The sequence below is a fragment of the Centruroides vittatus genome, unplaced genomic scaffold, assembly GCF_030686945.1.
Source record: "Centruroides vittatus isolate TY-2023 unplaced genomic scaffold, ASM3068694v2 contig_468, whole genome shotgun sequence".
Lineage (NCBI taxonomy): Eukaryota > Metazoa > Arthropoda > Arachnida > Scorpiones > Buthidae > Centruroides > Centruroides vittatus.
The window spans coordinates 134,031-149,745 of NW_027122262.1; the positions used below are offsets into that span (position 1 = coordinate 134,031).

General features: G+C 31.7%; 2 protein-coding genes across 2 annotated transcripts; one reads left to right on the forward strand and one right to left on the reverse strand.

Moving 5' to 3' along the window:
* Positions 1–1,079: 1,079 nt before the first annotated feature.
* LOC136977696 (DDB1- and CUL4-associated factor 4-like) lies at positions 1,080–13,268 on the reverse strand. Its single transcript, XM_067273239.1, has 2 exons — positions 12,114–13,268; positions 1,080–1,494 (listed from the first exon to the last, which is right to left on the reverse strand). Exons 1-2 carry the CDS (start codon positions 13,152–13,154, stop codon positions 1,192–1,194), a joined length of 1,344 nt encoding a protein of 447 aa, XP_067129340.1. The 5' UTR covers positions 13,155–13,268; the 3' UTR covers positions 1,080–1,191.
* A 231-nt stretch (positions 13,269–13,499) lies between these two features.
* Positions 13,500–15,489, forward strand: LOC136977697 (uncharacterized). Its single transcript, XM_067273240.1, has 4 exons — positions 13,500–13,666; positions 13,739–13,960; positions 14,614–14,671; positions 14,730–15,489. Exons 1-4 carry the CDS (start codon positions 13,604–13,606, stop codon positions 15,362–15,364), a joined length of 978 nt encoding a protein of 325 aa, XP_067129341.1. The 5' UTR covers positions 13,500–13,603; the 3' UTR covers positions 15,365–15,489.
* The last annotated feature ends 226 nt before the right edge of the window (positions 15,490–15,715 follow it).

The following is a 15,715-nucleotide window of genomic DNA, read 5'->3' on the forward strand; positions in this document are numbered from 1 at the left end:
GATACTATAAATTGTTTCGTTTCACCACGATTTGAAACTATTATTTATCGAATTTACTTCCTGGCTGTTATAGTATATATCACAGGGAAAGCGTGATGACCAGTCAAAAATGACCCCTAAAGATTTTTAGACTCGGGACAGTGATAAGTCGAGAAATGCAAAAACATTTGTTCTTTCTGTACGTAAGGATGTGTGGGGAAGACACGATTTTATTCACCCACTTTGAAACTTACTCCAGCCTTTTGTTGAAAATTTCTGAAATTTTGCAAAGTTTATAGGAACAGTGATGCTATGAAAGTCAAGGGTGGAGAGTTTTGTTTGTTTTATTAAATTACAGCAACGCGACACTTGGCCGATCTGCCTAGAGAGGATGCCTTCTGGGAGGTCTTTTTAAGGATCATTGGCTCCTATTCAGGCATTACAGACGTGGGGAAAACTCCACGTGGCCAGCCTGGCCTGGCAAGGTGCGAACCCATGACTGAACTACCCTGAACTACCAGTGTTCGGGGAACAGAACCACTTGGCCACCGGAGATAGTATGTCATATCTCGAGTGGGGTCGGACTAAATGATTTTATTCCTTATTAGCATTTACATTTTTTTTTATTTTTTTATGAAACTCATCTCTACCCTCAAAATTAAGCTTTTTTCCATAATGTAATAATATAAAACATTTTAAAAATAAAATCTCATAACAGATGGAGTCTCACATGATTTTTAACTCTTGTCAGGAAAGTTACACAACTCGCAGCTGAATTTTCTTGCTTAAAAAAATGTATTATTATTTAATTTATAAATGGCAAAAATTAATAATTGAATAGCAAGCTCTTTAGAATTAAATCTCTATTTTCCATATTAAAATTTATATAAAAACCTTATACATGTTAAACTATTGTACAGTACACACAAAATGTATATTTTCTTTTAAAAAAAACAAATTGAAAAATATTTATATAATAATAAAGTATTTAATTTGCATCATATTTATTTTATGGTACATAACAAAATATTTCATTATACTGTATTTTTATCTTTAAAATAAGCACTTTTTAAATTTATATTTAAAACTCTTGTTTATAAAAAAATATTAATGTAGAAAGGTAACTTCATATTATATTTATGTATAATTTATTCTTAACAAGTTTATCATATTCAATATTAATTAAAGACAATTTAACATAGTGTAATCAATCTATTTATACAACAGAATAGCATTCTGTGTTGTCATTACAAGACAAGATTCTGTTTTTTGGGGTGATAACTGCCAAGAAGCGGAATACCATGCCATAGGTTGATCGCTGACCGACAAAACCGGGTAATCTGGTCTTATCGAATGCAATAATTTTCCTTCGTTTAGAGACCACAATCTTGTATTTCTGTCCTGGCCCACCGAACACAAGACGTTAGCTTCTTCGTCAATACTGAATGGTAATTTCAAATAATCATTCACATGTTCTGGATATTCTAGAACAGGTTTCCAAGTTCTTAAATCAACCTATATTAAAAAATAGCATTTATTAGAATATATGTCTTTTTTAAAGATTTTATTTAATGTCTTCTATTTAGATATCTGAATGCACTTAACCTAATAACACAATAAGTTTATATATTACAGTATTAATAAAGCAAGAATCTAAATTTTTAAAAATTAGAGTTACCTTCTCAATACTGGAATAAATCACAAACACACTTTAAACAATTTTAATTTACTTTTCTGGAATTCATACAAAATCTTAATATTATCAATAAAACTTGTAATTCCAAATTTAAAAACATTCTCTAGTATACCTTTTTAAACACAGCCGTTTATTGCTAATATTCTAACGTTTTCGGTTATTTTTAATAACCTTTCTCAAGAACTAGTGACAAGGGCGTACACGCACTGCAGCAAGCTGCAAGATAGAAACGAAGAGTTGAAATATATTAACATGTTAGCTAAGTCATTCGGGGTGAACAGCAAGGCTTTCTCCAACCTCAAACCGCCTAACAACAAAGAGCCAAATAGAAGAAAAGCAGACGAGTGTACAATCATGGAATACAGAGCACAACTAAATAATGTATACAAAAGAATAGGAGCGGTCACTAACAAAAAAATAGTGTATAAAAGGAACCCGACAATATATCAACTGCTAAGAGCCGACAAAGACGTACCGAACCTACACCTCATTCCAGGGGTGTACAAAATCCCGGTAATAGATAACAGACGACAAAACGAATTATACTATGTGGGAGCAACAGGAAGATCCCTTAAAGAAAGACTTACCGAGCACCAAAGAGACATAAGACTCGAACAGCCTAACACCGCCCTGGCAACGTATATTCTGGCAGACCAACAAGAAGTAAAGGCAGATTGGGATAAAGCAAAGCTCATACAAAAAGTTTACAACAAAAAACATCTAAAGTATGCGGAAGCATGGAATATCTTCAAAACCAGCTACAAAGGACAGGCTATTAACTTTAGGGAAGCCAGCAAGATCTCATCGGCATGGAGAAACAGCGTGGTGTAGCGCAGGAAAGGTAGCGCCAGATAAGAAAACCGGCAACAGCAGATTTATATACGAACGCGATATTCATTATAACAGGCAAGGAAATTGCTTATGGGTGTTATACTAATATAATACGTATAACAACGGACAAGCTGAGGAATCAGTTAAGGATATATTTTTATAATTTTTTTGGTTTGTAAACCTCCCGTTAGGAGATCGAGAATAGAACCATTTCAAAAGCTCGTTTTCGATTGGCGATGTGTTCAAATTTTTACGACCGCATTCGAATGTAACTGTTCTTGAGAAAGGTTATTAAAAATAACCGAAAACGTTAGAATATTAGCAATAAACGGCTGTGTTTAAAAAGGTATACTAGAGTCTATAGTGCAAATCTACGCAGTCTTTGAAGAGCATATAGTTTAAAAACATTCTTCGAAGACTCTAAGGCAACTTATATGAGATTCCTTAAACAGCTAGTGAAATTCATGAGAACAGATAAAAAAGAAAATAGATGTTTCAAAAAAATATTACACAACATAACATTGAAAGGAAAATGAAACAGAGAATTACTCTTCTTACACAGATCTCTTATAAACAGATTATTATACAGAAATCTGTATTTGATTTCAGGCAAAAGGTGATGAAATAATGCATTAAATCTATGGATCTGGATATTAAAAAATTTTATGCACAGAACTGGAATTTTAATGGTTTATAGTTTTTGAATTTTTTATATATTTGCAAATATTTCCTATAGTTTCTATATTTACATTGCTAATGTTAAAATACTGTAATCATTCTTGACTCCAAATGTAATACTGCATTCAAGCACTTCTGAAAGATAATTTCAGAGCTGTGATCAAAACATATGATCTAAGTAATTCAAAAACATTAATAAGTATTTTTTTTTAACTCTTTCGATCCTGTGAGCATTCAGAAAGCCTTTTTAACTATCATGGCTTTGGACAAGCAGTGACAGATGGGCCCAATCTATCCTTTCATTCCATCTATTTCCATTTCATCAAATTGTGCTTTTGTTGGCAAAATTGATAGTTTTTATTCCTCTCTTATAAGAGACTGTCCATAAATGATGTTCACACTGAAAGAGAGGGAGGGAGGAGTTGAATGTTAGTTGGCAACTGTTTTTCATTAAATTTTATACAGTTTACACATTTTATTATATTTATTTCAAAATTTCTTGTGTGTTTTGTTTCTATTTATGGTATCTATCATTATAAAGTGATGAGAGTTTTAACAGTCAAGTTATCTTGGACATCTGAAAAGAGAAAGGGGTTACAGAAATTTGGGCAAACTGGAACAAGAGGGGAAGTAAAAATTTCAAAAAAATGCAGATGTAATTTATGAACAGCCCATCAAATGAAGAAAATGGACCTATACCATTTTCATATGAAAATCAATTGTTATGCAATGATCATTTACTGATGAATTTTTAATTGATCAAAGCATATGGTTATTTCAAAATACTAAGTGTGAATTGTTTATGAATAAATTTAATGCTTAATTACATGTAAATTATGTGATTTCTGAATTTTTTCTGAAAACAGATTTACAAAATAAACAGTCCTTATGTCACAGGACTCATTTATGATGAAACAAGAAGAGTAGCATACCAATTTTCTACAGATATAACCAACCATGCAAAAATGAAAGATGATCTGAACACCAATTCAACTAAGTTAGATTATGACCCACAACATCCCTTGAACTAAACATCAATATTTTCACCAAGCTTAAAAAACTTCAACATTTTTGAAGTTCTATCCTCCAAAAAATATCACAACTTCACCAAGACTTTTGACCATAAACCAGATACAGTATAAACCATGTTAGAAAAATCCTTCAGACCAACCAATACATGGGGCATTCATTGTCTGCCATGTTCTTTAACTTCAAATCTGTCTATGCTGTCAACAGCTCACTTCAGGCTGTTAAAGCACTATCAAAAATCTCCTAGGAGGATACAAACATGCTTACCATCCTCAACAATGAAAATCTTCTCCCATCCATTAAAACAGAAGCCATAATAGTACTCAACAGAAATTTAATTTGTGGCCAAAACAGGTGTAAGCTTAAAAACCTACAAAATAGTGACAGATTATCTTGACAATGTTGTACAATTCATACTTCCTACAAAATGGTTGATACTATATATAATAAATAGATGTCTCCTTGGTTCTCCAGTCTCCAGTGACATTGCAAAATTAGTTGTACAGTACCTTCAATATAGGGAACTATATTTGCCAAATATTCAGATAAAGTCAATCTTTTCTGCTGCTAAGTCGATGATATTCTAATCATATGAAACGACTGACTTTGTGAATAATTTTATAAACATCATCAACAACTCAGTATAAATACACCTTAAATTACAGTAAATCAAATTAACCAAAGAGCAGTCAATTTCCTAGATGTCAACATATTCATATTAGTAACTACTTTTGTACCAAAGTGTATAGCAAATGTGACAGTGCAGATTCATATAGACATTGACACACTCAGGAGTACAACCTACAAATTAGCCACATTCCATGCCTATGAAGATATCCTAGTTGACTGGAAAACATCTGTTAATTCTTAAGAGATGGCCAGATAATATTAATCTTAATATAATTAATGCTCAGGATGCTTTAACTTTAGACATAAGATTGTCCTGTTTTATACATATCAAAATTCCATATCACTGGTTACTAATTACTATCAAACTTTAACAAACAAAAAAAATTTGAAGAAACTAAGTCATTTTCCTTTCCATCATGTCCAATCACCAGGAAGAAAAACAATCTTTTTCACAGAGACAACTTTTAGTAAAGGCTACACTACTGCAAAATTATGTAAAACAGTTAAAATGTTATATAAAAGGTCTCCACGAAAAAAACCTGTTTGTTCCTGGTGATTAAACATGATGGAAAGGAAGATAACTTAGTTTGTTGAAATTTTTAAAAAAATACTGCAGCTATTTTAATTGAAAGTTTAATAAGGTCAACTCAAAATATGGCATCCCTAATCCTCATCTACGTGTTTTTTTTCATTATAACTATATACCATGTTTTTGTTTTTCATGTAAGATCATAAGATGTTATTTATTTGTTTCCACCTTGTTGTAACTTACAATCCACCATTATAATGTTTGATCTGATGCAATTCTTATAATGGTCAATATTCTTTTTCCAAAGATAAGCTGACGCTTATCTTTGAAAACTTTCAGCTTATCTTTGAAAAATGATAAGCTGAAAGTTTTGGTCTAAATATCACTTTTTGTTAGATATTCAGCCTGTAAGTTTGGACTATTATAATACTTTTGGCTTATCTTTTTTTCAAAGATAAGCTGAAAGTGATATATAGTAGCAATGTCCAACTTAGTGTTGCAACAAAATCAGTTGTTATTGGCAAATATCAACAAGGAATTTTTAAATCAGTTAAATTTTCTTGTGAAATCTCCGAAATGAATATTCATATCAAAAACATTTGACAGGAAGTTATTAAAGTTCTCAAAACATCAATCTTTTAAAATATATAAAGAAAAACTATAATACAAAGTTAATAATGAATTTTTATTATTTTAAAAACAAACACATTTTATATATTTCGCAACTGTTTAATTTACTTTCATTCTCTTCATAATCATAGTAATAAGAAAAGATATAATTATTAGTAAAATTAATACCATATTTTGCATTTTAAAGAAATAAGCGGAAGCTACCTAAAAATAATTTATATACAGACGATTCCATTTAATTGGGGCAGCTGCTTTTTTGGGTCAAATCTCAAAGAACAGAAACCAAAGTAAAAAACTAATACATAATTTAAATGACTAATTGGGACAACTTTTCACTTATTTGGGAAAGTAGCAAAAAAGGAATTTAACAATTTTTGATATATTTTAGGAAATTTTTTGAAAATATGTCAACACTAATGTTGTATAGGCCTAACAGTTGGCAGAGACAAAGCAATTTTGTCTTCAGCATGGGTGGTTCAATTTTTCCGTTGGGAATCAGCGTAGCAGGATGTATTGCACCAGGATCCCATTTGAGGCAGACCTCAATGCTAGCTACTAACCCTGCTTTGGATTGGACTGTCATTGGGCCAGATGATCCCCTTAAAAGTGAAGGGACGAGGACCCTCAGAATTTTTCAAGGTCTCTCAACCAAGTTGGAAGACAGGTAGACAGGAAATCTATATATATATAAAAACAAATGTACTGTATGACTGTATGTCTGTATGTCTGTCTGTCTGTTTGTCCTTCATGCATTACTACACCACTTATCCAATTGCCATGAAACTTCGGGAAGTTGTTTAATACACTCCCATAAAGGTTTGTGGCATATGTGAAGACCACCATTTCCTCCTTTCCAAAAATATCTTTATATATGGATTAAGGCTTTTATGTCCAACAGATGGTGCTAACTCTGACGACCTAAGTTTGCTTTTCTGTGAGAATGGACTAAAGCAGATCATTTTCTATCTATCTATATAAATAAAATATAATGTTCGTTTGTTCCTACCGATTCCTTTGAAATTTTGACACAACGTTGCATTCGAATACGCACGTGTTTTTATATAATATACATTGAAAAAATAAACGTCACTTCATTGTGCCTGTACACACTATAATATACATGTCGAAATCCCCCACTGGGGGGGGAGATGGACAGGATTAAGGCTTACCGTGAAAAACTTGGCTTCCATTATACTATTTTAGATGCGGTTTTTTTGCGTTTTAATAGGTTACATCAACAGAATATACACTAAAAAGGGATTTTTCGATATTTCCTTGCAGGGGAGAGGGACAGGATTAAGACTTACTGTGAAGAACTCAGCTTTTATTATACTATTTTAGATGTGTTTTTGATTGCGTTTTAATAGGGTACGTCAAGAGAATGTACACGAAGAAGAGATTTTTTGAAATTCCCCCATGGGGGAAGTGTTATACATTTATAATAGATACATTTTGAGCCACAACAACACGTGGCCGGGTCAGCTAGTTGTAAATAAAATTGACACTGCAACACCCTTGGAACGTGTTGCAGTGTCAATTCATTTAGAATTTTTAAATCTGCCAAGATGCCAAGAAATGATTTTACACTTTCAAGTAAAATTGTTTTGCTGGATAAAATTAAAAAAACAGCTATTGAATACAAGCCATCATAGACTTGCTGAATTAACTATGTACCAAAATCTACCATTATGCATCCCGTACAAGAAAATCAACTGCTTGAGAAGTAGGCATTACAGAAAAGAAATTCCAAGATCATCCAAACGAAAGTGGAAAGAATCCAGAATTCAAAAGAAGCATTAGATCAATAGTTTTCTATAGTTAACGGGAGAGATGTGAATATCAGTTGCCCAGTGTTGAAAGCAAAGATAGAGGAAATTGCTAAAAGTCTGAACCACAATGATTTTAAAGCAACAGACAGTTGGTTGTCTTGATGGAAAGCAAGACACAATACAGGTATACCTCACCTTGCGTCGGTAATTGGTTCCAGGAGAGGCAACTTAAGTCGAATTTACTTGTCACTAGGCTAAACACAAATAACAATTCCCAGTTCTGTATTCTATTTACAAATGCATTTTTAATAATATATGGTTAATAAGAATCTATTTTAAGCTTATAAACAAATAAATTTTAGTTTTTAATATAGTATGGAAAAAAGTAATCTAAATTTATGAATACATGTACGTACATACTTGTAAATGTACATGTTTACAATTTGGCGATGTTTACAGTACATCGCAGACTATATTTGTGAATGTGGTTTGCTCTAAGACATTATAAAATGAAATGATTTTGTGAGGTTAAATAACAAATAGTTATTAAAATTATTTTGCAATAGTAGAAAAAACTAATTTATGTTAAATTTACCAATATTTACATTCAATTTGTTTACTTCCATTGTGGACATAGATGGATGTGGATCGCTGTTATCAACAGCTGACTCTGATATTCTGATTCTGAGTATTTTAATATAATTTTATATAATTTTATTCTTCTTTGTTGTACAGTAACATGTCTTTATGTACTTTTAATGCTTTTCTAGTGATATTATGACTTCAATATTTGTGACGGACAGACATAAAGTTGACTAAAATGACTTAAATCAGAAAAAACCAAACACCTTAAGTTGCTGAGAAAAAATTTTAATAAATAATGTAGCAAACGTTTTCAGCCAAACCTGTTGGCCATCATCAGGCTAAACATATTTGAATGCAAACAAAATGGAACAAAAATTTAAATACAAATAAAATAACGGATGAAATATACATATAATAACGTAAAAAAGAAATAATAAATAACAAAGAAATATAAAAAATATGTATAGGTTAAATAAATAATAAGCCATTACATAATAATAAATTACATGAAATTCTAATAAATGCAAGATATGCATTTATTAATAAATTGTATGAAATTTTAATAAATGCAAGATATGCAATGATAACAAAATCAAGGCATTAAATTAAGAGCTCTCAAATCTTTTAATTAAATACTTCCAGGCTGCAGGCAACCCTTCAGCATCCCTGGCATTAATGCAGGTATTATGCAATCTGCTCTTAAATATTTCAATTTTCTCGGCGCTAAACGCTAAAGTCGGTGAATGTACAGGTTTAATAATGCCTGCTTCGCCCCATTTGACTAAAGGTGTTTGGTTTTTTCTGATTTACATATTGCTGAGTGAGTTCACTTCAATATTAAAATGACTTAAACTTGATTTTTATTTTTCCATATATTTTTTTTGACTAACTATGTATAATAGAGAACAACTTAACTTGAAACAACGTAACCTGAGGTGTATACCTCAGGTTACATTAACAGAATACGTTACCTGTATTAGATATAAAAAAGTGCACAGCAAAAAGGGCAATGTGGATAATATAAGTGCTGAACAATGGGAAAAAACTAAAATTCCTACTTTCTTAGAGAATTTCTGTTCAGATATTTACAATACTAATGAAACTGGCTTCTATTATCGTGCTAAGCCAGATAGATCCTTATGTTATAAGCACACTGCACTGTCAGGGTATAAAAGGGCAATGTTACTGTGTTATGCTATGCAAATATGTCAGGTACTGACAAACAAAAGCTACTAATTGTAGAAAAAAGTGCTAAGTCCCAATGCCTTAAGGGGTTAATAAAAAAAAGAGTTTACCAGTAGAGTACTATGCCAATAGTAATGCATGGATGACTTCTGAAATTTTTTGGAATTGGCTTACAAGTTGGGACATAGAGTTACAATGTAAGCAAAGGAAAATTTTGTTGCTTCTCAATAATTGTGCTGCACACCCTCATTTAGATAATCTAAAAAATACAAGGTTGAAATTTATTCCTCCTAATACAACATTTTTGGTGCAATCAATGGACATAGCAATAATAAAAAATTTAAGACATATCAAGGAAAATTGGTTAATTACATACTAGAATCCATTGATGAAAACCTATTAACAAGTTCATCAACAGCCAGAGAGATCAGTGGAAAAATTTCCATTTTGCATGCAATACAGTTTGTTGCTGACAGTTGGCAAGCTATAAAAAGCAGCACAATACAAAACTGCTTTGCAGTTTGCGGTTTAAAACCTTTGAATGTTCCTGAAATTTCGAGCAGTGAAGAAAATGAAGGCAAGTTCTTATCAAGAATAATGAAGACTTTTCAACAATAGATGACAATTTACGATGTAACGATTAAAATAAAAACTTCGAGAATGCAATTGTTGAAATCATTAAATCCAAACATCAAAAATTTGACAAAGAAAACGATGATGAGGATGATGACCTGTGCTTGTGACAAATTGAGGCAAAAAAATTTATAGTCAGGTTACAGTATTATTTTATGCAGGAACGTAATGAAGGAAGCCCTACATCTGTGCTGATTTTGTAGAACCGCAAAATTTCAGAAGCAAAAGACAGATTACACTTGATGCATTTTTGCAGAATTAAAATTTGAAATTGTAAAATTTGTCATGTACAATATGTTTTATTTTTTCTGCACAACTTACAGTATAATAAGAAATGCTTACTGGAACTAAGTATCAGAATTAAATATATTCACACCTTTAACGTGTCCAGCATAACGTTAATTTCTATAAAAACGTTTTCGATCTCTTTAAGAAATCTTCATCAGTTAATGTTTACAAAGAAACGAACAACAAAATTCAAATTTAAAAAGAACGATTATTTCAAAAACAGGTTGTGCATCTAATGGTGAAAACGTAAATCCATTCTTAATAACGTCACAACTAACGTAAAATTTAAACATCCAAAATAATCCTAGCCCACGTATATAAATTACCCAAAGGTAAAAACAATATCAGACAGGAATGAAGTGAAGCGGCTTCTGCAGAGACGTAAAATTACGTCATATCCGTTTTATAGAAAGACTTCCAGGCCGTTGATAAACTGTCAGAGTCTCTATGATTAATGCAGTGTTTGTTGAGATGCGCCTTGTGTATCTCCATTTTTTCTGTGTGTTTCACCGCTTGTGCTGATCTGGTAGGTTTAATAATCTCCGCCTTGTCCCAATAAACCGTAACATCCTGCTCCTTGGTGAATGCAGCAAGTACTGTACTATCAATGTTTTTATTGACTGTGTATTTATGTTCCTCGATCCTTTTTTTCAAATTCCTCATGGTAGCCCCTACATAAACTAAGTCGGAGTTGAATCTATTATCTTTCAATGGAATCGAGTAAACTCCTGTAAGGGTATTGTATCTATATCTTTCCTTATCATTTCTGAAAAGTCTGTAAACCGTAAGATTACAGACGTAGGCACACTGCATTTCTCTAAATACACAGTCAATAAAAACATCGATAGTACGGTACTTGCTGCATTCGCCAAGGAGCAGGATGTTACGGTTTATTGGGACAAGGCGGAGATTATTAAACCTACCAGATCAGCACAAGCGGTGAAACACACAGAAAAAATGGAGATACACAAGGCGCATCTCAACAAACACTGCATTAATCATAGAGACTCTGACAGTTTATCAACGGCCTGGAAGTCTTTCTATAAAACGGATATGACGTAATTTTACGTCTCTGCAGAAGCCACTTCACTTCATTCCTGCCTGATATTGTTTTTACCTTTGGGTAATTTATATATGTGGCTAGGATTATTTTGGATGTTTAAATTTTACGTTAGTTGTGACGTTATTAAGAACAGATTTACGTTTTCACCATTACATGCACAACCTGTTTTTGAAATAATCGTTCTTTTTAAATTCGAATTTTTGTTAGTTTCTTTGTAAACATTAACTGAAAAAGATTTCTTAAAGGGATCGAAAACGTTTTTATAGAAATTAACGTTATGCTGGACATGTTATAGGTGTGAATATATTTAACAATTTACAGTATAAATATTTCTGTATTTTGGTTTAATAAAGCTTTAAATAGGTCAGCACTTGATTATTATGTTTTTACTTATTTATTTATTTACATATTACATTTTATTTTAGAATTTATTATTAGTTCGTTTAATTGAGGCAACTGCTTAATTGGGCCAAAATGGATTATTCCCAACATGTCCCAATTAAACAGAATTGACTGAATATAAATAAATATATATGAATAAATAACATAAATGATCATTCAATGACATTTGATATAGATTTTACTCACCTGCAGTAATTTTCCTTCAAATCCACTTGTTATAATAAAATTTTCATCTTTCAGGAGTTTAATGTAGGAAATACCTTTTCCAAGCTTTTGACTGGATATAAATTTAGCACTTCTCAAGTCAAAACAACTCAAATTACCAATATTACTACCTACAAATAACTGATTACCAAACAAGTTATATGTTAAAGAAAAGCAATTTTCTTTAAAAGGTATATTGCAAACTCCTCCATTCAAATTTATTGCTCGTATTAAATGTTCACCTCCAATTGCGAAAGTTTGTGTCTGTTTATTCCAAGCACAACTCCAAAGAAGAGATTTCTCTTCATGATGTTGCTCATGTTCGTAAACCCCACACATTTGAGGATAAGAATTCAAATGCGTCAAAGAACTTACACTTACAGAAGAACAATGCCGCGGATGCGGAGACACGTCTACCGAGGTGAAAAGAACATACTTTTTATCCTCTGCCACATCCAAAATGCATAAATCTGTGACTTTTTCGCAGAAGTTTATACCGCATGTATTTTGAAACTCCACATGCATGTCATTGCAATCCTCATTCTTGCTTTCTAGAGAAAAGCTTTGGACAAGTACTCCGCCTCCTCTCTGAAGTGTACAAGCTGCAACGAAAGTCGAACTTTCCGGACATCCTATTAAATATTTACATTCAAAAACAGGATAGTCGGTATCACTTTCATTTAGTTCTATATTGTAAAAACTTTTCATTCTTGAAAATTTTAAATGAAGAAGGCGATTAACGAATGAAGTCGAACTATCCAAACTTAATTGACGACGATTCAACAGATTCAAGTAATTACCGTCAACTTTCAAAACTTTAACTGGTTTCTCTTCGTCTAACTTTAATTTCAACTGATCTTGACTGCTGGGGTTTGTAGGAATATGAAAATAACGCTTTTTTATCGGATCGAAGTAAAATCCAGGAATTTCTAGCGATTTCTCATCAGCGCTGTGCGACTGATAACGATTATATTGATTTCGATAATTGCTACGGTGATGGCGATGTCTACGTCTGTATGGCATATTAAGTAACTAATATATCACATTATAATATATTTCCGGCTTTTATAACCTAATTCTTCCTGCTTTACATGACGTACTATATACTAATACACCTAAATTTCCTCATACTCCTGCCCACGTGTTTTTAGAATTAATGTTGCCATCTTATGTTGTTTACAGTTTATTATTATTATTATTATTACTATTATTATTATTTTTTTTTTGAAAAAAGATGTTTGTACTACAATACTTTAACTACAAAATTTATTTCTAATTTTACATAAAAATCAATAATAAGACATAAAAACTAAAATACAACGTTAAATCAAATTTCTCACTCTAAATTAACCTAATACGAATTTTGAATTTAACATTCTAATTGCATGTTTTCGAAAATTGAAAAAATTTAATTCAAAAAAATATTCTAAAGATTTCCTTACTTATTGTTTTGCAGTGGATAATTTAATGAAATGAATGAGATTGAGAAAGACGTATGCTTACTTGTTTGGAACGAAGAAGTCGGTCAACACGAGGTTAGTATAATTGCATCTTTTTGATTAAATTTTATTATTCCACGACTTCATTGCCGATTCTTTCTTTTTCAGATCTTTGGAAGCGTAAAATTAAAATTTTGGTCTTCCGGAAGAATTAATTTTCAAATATCAGGACAAGCGAATTCCGTGGAAATGTTTGGTAGCGTTTGTAAAATGTGGGCAGATTCAGAAACCAAAAATATTCATTGGACCACAAATGATGCGGAATATGTTTTATTACACCATAAAAATCTCGAACTTGGAAAAATGGAATCTTTTTCCATGACAATAGAGGTAATCGTCGAGTTTTTCTTCAACTCCTGACAAGATTTCGATTATCTAAATATATAAAATTACTTGTCCTGACTGATTGATTCATCATCGCCCAGAACAAACCGCTGAACCTAAAGAGGTGAAATTTGGTACATAGTTAGGGTACGTCATGGAAACGCATACTAAGAAGGGATTTTTCGAAATTCCCCCGCGGGGGAAGGGGGAGAGCATTAAGGCTTAACCGGAAGAACGGCTTCTACTGTACTATTTTAGATGCGACTTTTTGTTGTCAACTACGTTTAGTCTTCATTGAGTACTTAGGTGTATTAAATTGATAACATTTCAGACATTGTTATAAATATTTTTATATATTTCGATTTTTTAACCAAATGTTTGAACCGTTTTAAATTCGAATTTGTTATTGCATATTGGTTCGATTATAGAACGATTTTAAACGTTTCAGAAAATTGATCAAATCGAAAACAGTTCGTTTGATTCTCAGCGGTAGGTGTTCCATAACAATTACTATGGTTGTTGAAATACTGAATATAAATGGTGTTTGCTTGCAAAATCCGCGCGGGAGAAGTCGCGGGTAAAAGCTAGTAATTATTATAAACGAAGCAATGATATCAAATCTGAGTCATTTTTGTTCAGTTCAAAATGTTTATTTTCAGAAACCTGCAGAAGAAAAGAAGTTTGGCGTTTTACAACTTCGTTTATCTAATAAATCTGGTAAGTAGAACTTTTAACGACATAATTTTCCGGTTATTAACAATCTCTTCATCTACAGACAATTCTTGGGAGAACCACAATGTTATATACAACATGAAAAAATGTAGCGAAAAAATATCGAAATTCTCTGAAAAACAAAAAGAGATCGTTGAATATAAGCAGTTATGCGAAGGTAATCAGAATTCTGAAGAGTTCGAGAACGAAATTTGCTCAAAACCTAAATCAAAATGGACTCTGCCGTATCATAAGTCAGATAAAGTCAATACAGTTGACGAAAATCAAGTCAAATGCGAGAGAAGTTTACTCGAATGTAAAAAAACTTCGTTTTGTCCGTATTATAAATTAAACGATAATTCTAACTTCGTAAAAAGAAAGAAAATTATTTTTCGAAAGAAATTTTTAACGTTGGTACTTGAAAAATTAAGAAGAGCAAATACGTCGACGGAATTTAAGATAAACAGAGAACACCTCGATAATATCTGTAAGGATAAAGACAACAATCAAATCGAAAAGGAAGCTATCGCAAGATTAAATAATTCACATCAACGAGTAACAAATAATCTAAGAAATAAACAAATTATACTAAAGTGTGTATTATTATTGACATCATTTCTTTCCTTACCATTCATCTTCATGATTTTTCATTGTTGTGATCCAGAGTTTGATGGCGAGAGAGACACCGAAATTATATAATAAAAGCATATCTTTTATCAACCTTATTATTTGATATATTTCGAACTAATATAATATATTTATTTGTAATGTTTCAAGGACAAATCTACGTAGACACGAGCGAGTTGAAAAACATCGAACGAGAAATCGAAGGTGGCTCGCGATAACAGATGAATAAAATTAGACCAAAAAAAATTTATCTTTCATAAGCATGCCATGAAATAAGTTGTTTTTTCAAATAACAAGTAAATATTAAAACATTTATCGCCTATCCTTCGATTTGTAATCGCTACTCTACAAGTAAATAAAAAAGGCACGAATACAATGGTCGATCTACATGTTTTTACACAGTTGCTGATGTTAATGTTCTAA

Bases quoted from the DNA above. Each gene is read 5' to 3' on its own strand.
- LOC136977696 (XM_067273239.1), bottom strand. From the start codon at position 13,154: ATGCCATACAGACGTAGACATCGCCATCACCGTAGCAATTATCGAAAT. The intron at 1,495-12,113 runs GTGAGTAAAATC...TTTTTAATATAG, and splicing joins TTGAAGGAAAATTACTGCAG to GTTGATTTAAGAACTTGGAA.
- LOC136977697 (XM_067273240.1), top strand. From the start codon at position 13,604: ATGAATGAGATTGAGAAAGACGTATGCTTACTTGTTTGGAACGAAGAA. The intron at 13,961-14,613 runs GTAATCGTCGAG...GTTTATTTTCAG, and splicing joins CTTTTTCCATGACAATAGAG to AAACCTGCAGAAGAAAAGAA. The intron at 14,672-14,729 runs GTAAGTAGAACT...CTTCATCTACAG, and splicing joins TCGTTTATCTAATAAATCTG to ACAATTCTTGGGAGAACCAC.